The 12,682-nt window shown below is 38.1% G+C and overlaps 1 protein-coding gene across 10 annotated transcripts in view; it reads right to left on the reverse strand.

Annotated features, from left to right (window-relative positions):
* LOC139477800 (sodium/calcium exchanger 2-like) overlaps positions 1 to 12,682 on the reverse strand; it is a 194,231-nt gene that overhangs the window by 38,309 nt on the left and 143,240 nt on the right. For all 10 annotated transcript variants that reach the window (XM_071260235.1, XM_071260225.1, XM_071260230.1 and 7 more), the window contains 2 exons: positions 1,433 to 1,457; positions 487 to 654 (listed from right to left, as the gene is read on the reverse strand). In XM_071260235.1, coding sequence (XP_071116336.1) covers positions 487 to 654; positions 1,433 to 1,457 — 193 coding nt within the window. The remainder of the gene's footprint in view (positions 1 to 486; positions 655 to 1,432; positions 1,458 to 12,682) is intronic.

The following is a 12,682-nucleotide window of genomic DNA, read 5'->3' on the forward strand; positions in this document are numbered from 1 at the left end:
TAACTAAAACTTTCAGCAAAACCACGGGCGAAAAATAAAAACATTAAGCGGTTTAACATGATAATACAATTTCACAAGCAATAAGTTGATCATTGTGGAATTATCAAAGATGCTGTGAAAACATAATAATTCTGATATTTAACGAGCAAATATATGTGCTGTAGCAACACCTCTCATAAGAAAATGCGTGTGTAATATTATAAAATGACCACAATATGACACTTATACAGGACATAAAAACAGGACTCTTGTAATGCCAGGGAGTTTCTAGACCAGGTGAAGAGTGAAGCAATCTGCATTTAACCAGAAACCTCTTGACAACACACCTTCAGCATGTGGTATACAATTCCTCTTCCTATAAAGCAAGCATTCCTTTTATGAATAGTGTCGTGCTTATAAAGACTCACATCAACATCACGTGATATATGTACAGTTTCACAAGATGCACCTTGCTTTCACTATCTAGTAACTATGTACTGTATGTACCAGTTTTCCTTGAGTGTACGTGAAGTCTTTTCCTGGCTTTGCTGATCCCTCTCTGGTTTCATAGTCAACTGACACAACTCCAATGTGAATGGAAGACTCTGTGTCCTTTGATGAAGGCACGCCCTGGCTTGTTGCACTACCATTCTTGAAAACAACCTTGTCTTGATTCTGCAGAAGGAAGTAGCATATACCCAACAGAACTCATTGCTTTTCTCCTATAACAATGTATAAGCACCTACCACAGAAATGCAGAAGGTTGACAAGAAGTGACAGCAAATACTTTGTTTGTTGTTTAACGCCGCATTCAGCAATATTCCAGCCATATAACGGTGGTCTGTAAATATTTGAGTCTGGACCAGACAATCCAGTGATTGACATCATGAGCATCGATCTATGCAATTGGGATACGATGACATGTTTCATCGAAGTCAGCGAATCTGACCACCCAATCTTGTAGTTGCCTCTTACAACCCCATTTGTCACAGGAGACAGCAGATACTATTGACCACATAATTTACATCTGTATCCCCACAATGTTAACTGAAGCCACCTATAAAATCCTATTTTGTCATGGTTGAATGGAGGTAAACCTAACACTTACTACAGCAATTCATGTAAACAAGACTTGTATGAGCAAGTTTATATCATAACAACATTGATGTCAAGTGAGTGCATTAGGATTAAGTGTTCTTTGAACAGTGTTTTTTGTTTCATCACAGATACACTGTCTGAAAGTGGGACTCATCACAAGCTGATCATGACAAGTAAGGGCCACAGCAAATTGCAGCACCCAGCTCAGACCACTGGGCCACATGTCTCTACAACATGATAAGTGAAGTGAACACAAACGTTCATATCTTCATTAGTTCATTGTCAAACTTTATAGTTATAACAATCATGTATGAAAATAGACAACAGAAATTAATAAAAATAATGAATTACTTACAACAATGTCAACAGGACCCCTTGGGCTGAAACAGAAGTAGGCAAAAATGAGAACTGACTGAGGCAGAATGAAAATTTGCACAACATCCAGTTATCTCCCTTTGATGGCACTTCTCTGCGCACAATGTATCTCTGAAACAAGTGGTGGAGGGATCACCACATGATGAAACTTCTCAGTTGTTTCACGTGATCTACTGGACATCTTGTTAGGAGCTAGATGTCCACAACCCGAAATCATGTAAGATTGTGTGAGCAAAAGTGAAATAGTGAAATTTAGATACCGATACCCATCAATTATAACAAACACGATGGATAGTATTGTTTAGTTGTTGCATTGGGTGTAAAGAATAACATAACAACTGTCAAATTCATGAATATATTTTAGTATGTACTGTTTTTCCAACTCAGTTCTATCCTCTAAAAGATCTGTACATAATTTCTTTATCTAATTGCATGTGGCAAGGTGACTGCATGATGAAAAAGGAGACAACATAAGGCCAGGTGTTATCTGCAATAAAACTACTGATCTTGAATTATATTACATTCTGGTGTTATATTTACTCAGCAGTCCCCATATATATATATCGTAAAATTCTCTATCAAATATATGAAAAATAATTTAGTAGGAACGACTTATTTTTTTCTTATAGCTTCTAAGATAAACATTAGTTTCAAACATAAGAACTAAGAATAGACCAAAGAATTAGTTTTGTAGCAGCTAATTGCAGACCTATAGCAGAAAAAAAGTAAACAAAAAGAAGCTACAAAAAAGAAGAAGTTTTCTATTATATGTTAACAAGATATATTCATATTTCAAAAGAAGATGAAAATAGAATGAGAAGCAAATTGGATTTTCAATGTATTACTGCCCGTTAGGCTATCTGTATATTTTTCTGTGTTTTCCCATATCCCACTAGTCCCAAGCTCAGAATTTTCATTTCGACATTAAATTATAAAAAAAGTTTTCTTAGCTCAATTTTCGCAACTCATTGGAAATTAATACCCCGATGTGATAAAAAATATAATCCTACCAATGCACACTCATGAACATACCAGGACAGCTTGATCTTTTCTCAGGTTTAACTATTAAAAATTTGTTGGAATAAATATCAGGAATTATTAATTAAATAATAAAGATATAAATTCTTAAGCAACTATTATCATTTAATGAAAAATCACCAATTCATTTCTTCAGACCTCATAACTGGTATTAGAAGGGAATATATATATAGATATATACACTAAAGATCTATCTATGCTATGTAACTCTCAAGGACTGACACCAAGTAAGGATAAGATTTATGGATGAACAACTTCTTTATAACAATTAGGAGCGATGTTTAGATGTAGGTTCTAACACCGTTAACAAGCAAGATGTTCATCCATAAATCTTACCCTTACTTAATACGCCAACTTCTAAACCCCAAAGAAGTTAGGACTAACGTCATTTACCAATCTTAAAGCAATGTACATTAAGGGTACATTATATTATTATCATTTGAATCTACATATTCCTAAATCATGGAGAGAAGTTACATATTATACTACAAAATATCCATACTTTACAGTTAGACATAAGCACTCATTGGTATGATTTACTCAAAAATATTGAACGATACCTTTATTTCTTCAGTAAAATCAACCAGCAGTGTGTGAGAAATAGCATAATGAACAAAGTAAAGAAATAGATAGAAAATATACTAAAGATAGCAAACTGTTAGATCTAGATTTTCAATTCAAATTGACACAGTGAACTATCTATATTAAAAGAGAACTGTTGAAATTTAAACTAGTAGTCAACAATACCTGCTATCTCTGTGGAACAGGAAAGGAAAATATATATGTTTATTTAGAATGCCCAAGCGCTAATAGTTCTTGGATTGATTTAATGGACTTAAAGGGGCACTAATCTTTGGCTTCTTCTCGGCTGACACTGGCCGCTAGGAATCACGAGCTGCCGTGAGTCGATTTGCTTGCCAATGCAACTGCAACTGAGTGTGACAAGAGACTGGGCTACCGTCTGTAAAGTCAGCGTAAATAAACTTGGAGGCAATATTTGCATTTTTGAACACCGATTGGTTACCCCTGATCTATAAAGATTTTGACAAAGGGCACATGTTAATTAATTTCTTCAGCCTAAACAAACAGACAAAAAGAATGGCGAAAATATGTTGATATTTTAATACTGTTATCTTGCACAGTGGATATGTCAAAAGTAAGTGTTCACATGTCTAGGTTTACTAAAGCAAAGGGAATACACTCATATCATGGCGTGAAGTGCTGATGTAAAAACAACATACTTTGTTCAAAGGGTTTGTTCAAATACGTTGATTGATTGCTCATTGTTATCTAACTCAATGGATTTTTTTTAAGAACCTTGGACATAATGAAAATAGTACTCAGTTGGGCTTTCTCAGCTGACATTTGGGACTTAATTGACACCTATGTGAAACACCTGAAACAAACTTAAGTGATCAGAGAAATGAACAAGGGTTATAATATCCCGAAACGATATATATATTTTTAAATATTTGATTGTTACAGAAACACATACAGCTGCAGACGTATGGGATATTGTTCCTTTATGTGGATATTCATGGATACATTTCTTGAACAAGGAAGCTGCCTAAAATTATACATATTAATTTGGTAAGTTGTAATTATGATATTTGTTTTCCTTCATTTGTTGTAGCATTGAACAGATTCTTTCTTGTTCCTCTCTGTCTTGGCTGGGAAGTTCTTCGATGCGTGACAGACGTTGTTTTCACAAGTCTTTTCCTTTGTAAACATGTATATATGACAGTCAATTTGTAAAATGTGATATCGATTCACTCATGCAATTTATAAAATGTCTAAATATTTCAGTCATTTTTATGAAAAATCTGTCCATTTATTAAACAGACTGACTAAAATTGATTAAGACGGTCAAAAGGGCTTTAAAAAAAAGCACAATAGATTAATTATGCTAGGAGTAGAAGCCAAAGAATATATAGAAATGTACCTTTAATCCTAACATATTCAGTCTCTTGGTGATGATATTAAACATAAGAATGTTTGGAATTCGTTATAATAATACAGATGGACATATTTGTCAGTCAATTTGTAAAATAACTGAATATTTAGGCGTTTAATAAATTCCCTAATTGAAAATATTGCATATTTTGAGTGTAAAAATATAAACAGGATAAAATAAACCAAGCTCAGGAGAAATAATTACTTTGTGTTGCAAGTCAAAATAGTGTTAAACGAAAATCTCACAATTACCAAGACTTATCAAAACTTAGTCACCAATATCGATGCTACCCACAAAGATACCTACATTTCCTTATAATTTCCAAAACTGTATTTCATTTTGTTGATCAATGTGACAATATGCCCTTATACTATCAATAAAAGTGACAAATATGTTTTTGAATGGCGCAGTACAGGTCGCAAACTAGTCTAGATTTCTGCTATATCATCCGGGTACTCACGAGGCAACCAGTCCCGGGGAATTGCTTTACATCAGTGCCCCTTTAAATGTCGCTTTCAGGTAACTTAGTCAAATTATGAATTAAGAATTTCTCTTTGGGAGACTTAATAACAATTTACTCAATCATACCTTAATGGCAGCAAAATCTAACAATAATTATCATTGTTAATAATTCTATGAATGCTACCTCCATTACATCAAAGACAAATTCCGGTGTTTTGGTTGCAATCACTCTAAATTGAACTTTCTGATTTTCAACAGAAGTCCTATTCACTGTCAACTACACAATAATTAGTTGTTGGGGATAAACTTCTTCTTAGCTGGTTTATGGAAGGAATTGTCTCTGGATTGATCTCTAGGTTGATTGGATGATTCATGACCTTAGACCCTTAAGTTGATGGTAGACACTTGAAATCTCTCAGCTGTCTTGTCTGGCCTCATCACCAATCTTTCCAATTTGATTATTAAATATCTTGGGGCTGTGATGGATTGGCACATCACCATCTTCTTGGTCTGAATTGATACAGTCCTAGATCTGATCTGTGATAGGAGCAGCTGACGTTGCCTCCAGGCAAATTGAGAAGATGTCTAAACTTGCATGATAAGTAGTTCCTGTTGCATCTCAACGATTGTGAATAAGATCCACTAGATCTTCTCAGATAGATAAGAGTGATATCTGCCAGGACATCGTCATAAGATGGATGCAAAAGGAGGTATGGCGTGACAGACTCCGGCCACAAACCAAATGATATAAGCACCAATTTCCGTGGAATATCTGCTGACAGTTGACAAATAATTAATGTGACAAGTCAGGTAAGGGTAATCTCATGTAGGGATTTTTGACAAGGTTAGAGAAAGTCCACATATAAAACTGTTTAATCAGCAAATGGCGAGTAATGCATCCGGTAGAACTTTCTCTTCAAATTAGGGAACAGGAGTCATTTGTCATGCCAAAGTTTATGTAGATTGTCTGAGTCGTGATCAATAATCCCTTGCGTGTAGCTCAGCAATGGCAGAGTTGGTAACAGGTGCGTGGCAACCCACTGGTCCATATAGGGGTGCAGGTGCGGCATGAAATGATATAGCGAGTTCCATGAAGGAAAGAGGAGTACCAATTTTTCAACCTCATAATAGCTATTTTCGTTGTCAAAAGGGACATGGGAGATCCCCGACTGGTGAGTAACAAAGTAGTCGAGCAGATCCATGAGGTCCCCGTCATTATCAAACGGTGTCCACAATTCAGGTAAGATCTGTGAAAGGGTAAACTGTTGCATAATCACAGCCATGGCTATGAGGTTCACTGGCCGGTAGGAAAGACCGTGCGGTAACTGTGACGGACAAGTTTCCTACAGGGTAAGGTGAACAGTTGGTAGGAAACCAAAACCCTGTCTGGTGGCCGTAGCGATGGCAGAAGAAAACAGGCATAAGTCTGATTGGCACATTCCCCCATGCGAATCACATAACACCGGAAATACCAGTCAACAAATCTGAAGTATGCAATTTAATCCTTTTATTATAATATCTGGTTATGAGCAAATTGTTCATTGTTTATCTGGACTAATGTTCGCAATATATTTTGTTAATTATATTCAAAAATTCATTCAATAATTATAATTATATTTACAATAATTTCGGCAAAATCGAAGAAATCGGTAGATCGCAACTCATCGTTATTTAGAGCAACCACGATCAGATTACTGCTATATTCACGGTAATCTTAACATATGCATATAAAACAATGCCTTAAAGAGCAGGAAATACATACTTAATGGTAAATAATCATGTCTAGTGATGTTTTTTATATCAAATTTCATACTTTTATTGACCAAGTTTGTTTTTTCCTGTTTATTCACCTGAATTCGCTGAAGGGATATGATGCGTCTTTTTGAAAGCGCATATTAAAGGGGCACTGATCTAACGCAATTCCCCGGACTGGTTGTTGCCTTTGTTATTGGTTTTTCCCCCGTGAGTACCCGGATGTATAGCAGAAATCTAGACTAGTTCGCGACCTCTGCTGCGCCATTCGTAAGCGCATTAGTCACTTTTATGGGTAGTAATAAGGGCACATTGATCAACAAAATGAAATACAGTTTTCGAGATAATAAGGAAATGTAGGTATCTTTGTGGGTAGCATCGATAATGGTGACGAAGTTTTGATAAGTCACTTGCTTGGCAATTTTGCGATTTTCGTTTACACTATTTTGACTTGTAACACAAAGTAAATATTTCACCTGAGCATTGCTTTTTTATAGTGTGTGTATTTTTTTACTGTCAAAATGTGTAACATTTTTCAAATTTATTAAACGTCTAAATATTCAGTTATTTTACAAAGTGACTGAAAAACATTTCCATCTGTATTATTATAATAACGAACTCCAAACATTTTGATGTTTAATATCATCACCAAGAGACTGAAAATGTTACGTTGAAAAGTACATTTCTATGTTGTTTGGCTTCTAATCCTACATAATAATCTGTTGTGATGTTTGTAGGCCCTTTTGATCGTCTCAATCAATCTGGACAGATTTTTTTAGTCAAAAACACATTTTATAAATTGCCTGAGAGAATCACATTTTACAAATTGACGGTAATATATACACGCTTACAAAGGAAAAGACCTGTGAAAACAACGTCTATCGTGCATTGAAGAATTTCCCAACCAAGACGTAGAGAAACAAGAACGAATCGGTTCAAAAGAAGGAAAACAAAATGCAAATACTATAATTTCAACCTACCAAATTTATGTGTATAAATTTTAGGCAGCTTCCTTGTTCGAAGAATGTATCCGTGAATATCCACACAAAGGAACAATATCCCACTCGTCTGCAGCTGTACAAAGAAACTTATTCGATGTCACGTGTCTCTGTAACAATCAAATATTTTAAAAGATATATATCGTTTTTCGGGATATTATAACCCGTGTTCGTTTCTCAACTGATCACTTGGATTGTTTCAGGTGTTTCACATAGGTGTCAAGTCTCAAGTGTCGGCTGAGAAAGCCCACGTGACAACTATTTTCATAATGTCCACGGTTCCTAAAAAATCCATTGAGTGATAGATAACAATGATCAATCAATCAACGTATTATCAGTTAACCTTTGAAGAAAGTATGTTGTTTTTACACCGGCACTTCACGTCATGGTATGAGTGTATTCCCTTTGTTTTAGTAAACCTAGACATGTAAACACTCACTTTTGACATATCAACTGTGCAAGATAACAGTGATTAATCAATCAACGTATTTTCTGTTAATCCTTTGATGACTAGGAACGATCCGTTGATTTACAAAAAAAAGTAAATCAACTGATCATTCACCTCTTGCTTGTCTGCCACGTGCATATTACATAACACACAATTCACCTCACTTCAAACCTGGATTTAGATTGAATAATTACCCCAGACACAATAAATGCCAAATGGGAACCTTTGTCAGGTAATCTAAGTGGTGCTACCACTAATTGTACCTGTAATAAATTCATTAACTGAGCATCAAGTGAATGACGACAAATACACAAGTGTAGGGTTATACGAGAAAACGTGGATGACAACAAGGGAGTAGTAATCGTATTATCGACGCAATCCGAAATCCGAAAATGCTTTGACAGCATGGATACTTTTTTTAGTATTAAACTATAACCATCTGGGGTATTTCCAAATGACGACATCCGATGAGCTCCGCCATACTTTTTGTCTGTTTGTTTAGGCTGAAGAAATTAATTAACATGCACCCTTTGTCGAAATCTTTATTGATCACAGTTAACCAATCAGTGTTTACGCAAAAATGCGTAAAACAAATATTGCCTCCAGCCTCCAAGTTTATTTAGCTGTCCTTGCAGACGGTAGCCCAGTCTCTGGTCACGCTCAGTTGCGTTACGTATCATCCGGGTACTCACGGGGGGAAAAAACAATAACAAAGGCAACAACCAGTCCGGGGAATTGCGTTAGATCAGTGCCCCTTTAATACCCGACAAATCTTTTTTTACACTATGAATCATAAACAACTACTATTCTAATCTTTTTGTAAACTCGTGCAACGTAGATCATGTTAGGTAGGCAGAGCATGTATACTGTTTTGATGGTTATCTACCGACTACGACTAGACCTTTGTTAAACCGCTGATCTTCTATAACGCTCATCAATTATTTGGACCCTGAAGGTAGCGTTGTAGCAAGGGATCACTGTACCACTGACAGTTTCCATTTCGGGAAAGTACGAGGAATATGTACATCTTCCAGGAAAAACGAATGCACAAGCCAATTCAATACCGGATGGTTGCCGACAATAAACTGTCATGGGTAATGTTGGAGAACGGAATGATATGTCTCTATGGTTCTGTGACGAAAATCTTTATCCTGACGGAGATGCAGAAGGAAGTTGGCAACAATGCGGGATGCGGACGGTGACAGTGATGTTTTTAATTCCAATTGTCGTCACCACTGGATGAACTTAGTCCATCTGTTGTGATAAAGGCACTGCTGCAGATGCAGATTTAGAAATTTCAGAGGCCTGCATTCTTTGTGTGACATTTTCCAGGCGTGAGATGGAGGCTGGGAGGGTTCTCATGTAAGAGGTCCGACATGTGTTGATGTAGAAGTTCCTTGCGTAATGGTAGGAGAAGAGGATCAGTCATGAACCGAGCTAATAGTCTGGGGAATCATGGTCTTTTGGGCCAGATTGGGACGTTTATTCATGCCTGTAGAGGTAGTTAACGTAATCAGCCTCTATGGGTCAGATCCTGAAGTGAGTTAAGCCGAGGAGGGACATCAACCATCTGATTGTGCAATTCGGCAGGGTCAAAGCCTCGGTGATCATGTGAGTCATAGCCATAAAACTATCTTCTTGGGGACAGAGTAGACCCTCCTGGAGAAGGAAACATGCTCCGATGTAAGATACGTCTTGGACGGGAGTAAGTTCTGATTTGATTGGGTGATTGAGGAATCCGAGTCATGAGTTGAATCAAGAATATTTGGTTCTGTGCCAGGAAATCGTCAAGGTAGCGATGTAGTCAAACAAAATGGAGATGGGCATGGCTGATCACTGGTGCTGTTATACTGGTGAATAACCATGATGCGATGGAGATTCTGAAGGGGAGCACCTTGAACTCGTAGTGACCTCTGGTTACCATGAATCAGAGGTATTCCGAGATGAGTGGTGGATAGGAATGTGGAGATATGCGTCTTTTAGGTTTATGCTGATGGCCTAATCTCCCTGATGCATGGGGGAGCGCAGTTTCCGGACTGACTGCATCTGGAAATTTGGAGAATGTATGTGATAATCCTTGTTCAATATCTTGAGATCTATGATAATTCTCACTTCCGTGGTATTCTTCTTCGGAACAAAGAACTTTGGGAGTAGAAGCTGCCGGTATCTGTATCCGGGAGCAGACCAATGGCATGTTTCTCTAGAAGTGTCTTTATGGCAAGGTCTGCTGCTTTTAATTTCTTGCCAACCAGATGGAATCTGTCACCCCGAGGTCGGGACGTGAGAAGAAGAGTTCGAGTCTTGAAGTGTATCTTGTACCCATGAGATATCACATCGAGGATCCAGTGATCAGTTTCCAGTTGTGGGCGTAGAATGATGGCAAAATGGTGAAGGGGGTAGACATGAATCGTAATCCATAGACATGTCCAGGTCAACAGGGTTTGTGTCTGTTGGAGCGGCTGCTGGGTAGTTACTTCCAGTCGCCACAATTGCCCGATCTGGAACACCTTCTATTGTTTCCCTGAAGCTTGTAATCTGATTGCAGAAAGGAGTAGGTTTGAGAACGGTCCGTGAATGGTCCCAACATTTGAAGGACAGGTACAATTCCTATATCTCCTTAACAGTGAGCGATATAGTACAGGTTTGGAAAGGTTCAGTGGTGTCTTGTCTGACCTCTTTCCATTTTTCCGAATTGATTGTTGAAAACAGTGGGAGATGAGATAGGTTTGGTCATCAATGTTTTCTTGACCTTTTAAGTGACAGCCCTAGATCGGATCTGTGATAAAAGGTGTTGATGTTGGAGCCAGAGGAATTGGGACTACGACCACTCCTGCATAGTCAATAGTTCCTGTTGCATTTTTACAAACGTGTCCAAGAGGCTATGGATCAGTCCACTTACTCGATGCGATTCGGTACGGTGGTGTCTGCTGGAGTCTCGTCGTACTCTGGGAGGAGGGGAGGAGCAGTGTGGCGGACACCAGCTACAAACAAGTTAATATAGGCGCCAAGGTCATTCACATGGCTTGCGGGAAGAGAAAGCTGTGTACTTGGTTTCTTGACCAGCTTTAAGAAGTCTTCAGCCAGTACTCGTGTTTCCGGTATCGGTGGTTAGTGTGTCTGATATAACTTCCTCTTCAGGTTAGGGAGAGGCAGCCTGAGTCTGTGGAGGTTATCAGAAGCAAGGTCAACAATTCCCTGTGCATAGCTCGGCCATGGGAGTGTCTGATGAAAGTGGGATGCAATCAGAATCCTGGTGGCTGAGTCTTGTCGCTAACTGGATATTGCAGGTCTTTGAATCCTCTGCGGGAGCCAGGCGGCGTGGAAAGGCTTCAAGTCAATTTCTGTGCTGATGTAGCGGGGATCCTGACGGCCGATGGGATATGGAGGGCTCAGCTGGACAAGTTTCGTGCGGAGGTCGAGAGATCGTAGCGGTGGGGGGTAGAAGGTTGCCAGGCATCTGCTGTGGACGATCCCCCATACAGCCTCTTGACCAGTGGAATATTCTGTGTCTGTACAGAACTAAGTCTTTTCAGCCATTCTACCTTCCAGCCGGAAGACAACATTTGATTAGAGTAGACATCTTGGTCTTCTGCTGAGCAAAAAGCTGCTCCAGCGCAGCAATAAGGGACGTGGGCTGCACAGGCATAATAGAAAGCTGCTCCAGCGTAATAGACGGCTGTGGGAGATCGGTCATTTGTTTTGTTGAAGGGGTCACCTTGTCCAACTGTGACATGATATTGTCCACCTTCTTCTTGACGGCATCTTTCCGCTTGGCATTTGCGAGCGCATCATTAAGCTTGGAGAATGCCTTCTTGGAGAGAGGGACATTCGTGATGAGGACTGATGAGAAATCATGAACCTGCTACACTTATGACAGACTGATTGAAAGGGAGAGGACACCATGATGAAAGGTTGTTAGGGTAAACAAACCAATACTCACGTGGGTGGAACCCAGTAATCAATATATACTAATAAACTAACTCTTTCAACACCGTAGGCCGGTTTTCCGGCCAAGAAGCATCGAATCCCCAGACACCGTAGGCCGGTTTTCCAGCCAAGCCGTAGTCACGTCAAAATAGTATATATTTCTATGGACCTACCTGTAATATCATTCATTTATTAAATCTATCACATTTCACAATGTCTGAAATACGTATTCCATTTCAATTTATCATTTTTTATCGATAAATTAAAAAATTATTCACTATTTCCCGCCATGTTATTGAAAATAAAATTCTCGGACACACATTTTGACAACAGGTCCACATTGAACATGTCAAAGAGCAAAATAAAGACGTTTTAAACAAATCTTTAAATATATTATACAAAGTGATAAATAAAATCAAAAAAAATATAGCTTAAAGTAATCAAACTTACATCTAAGTTATTATTTCCATCTTTTCGTGAGATTGCGTGTAATGTAAGTCAAATGATAACTCGGCTTTCGTCGCCTTGAATTCTCAGCTCGGACACGATGTATAATGCAAAAACATATGCATGAAAAATCTTTGTCACAGCTCGTAACCTAGCATGAGACATTCACAAAGTTCCATATTTTTAATATATATCGTGATTTCC

Source organism: Haliotis cracherodii, unplaced genomic scaffold (genome assembly GCF_022045235.1).
Source record: "Haliotis cracherodii isolate W230 unplaced genomic scaffold, xgHalCrac1.p SCAF_1, whole genome shotgun sequence".
NCBI lineage: Eukaryota > Metazoa > Mollusca > Gastropoda > Lepetellida > Haliotidae > Haliotis > Haliotis cracherodii.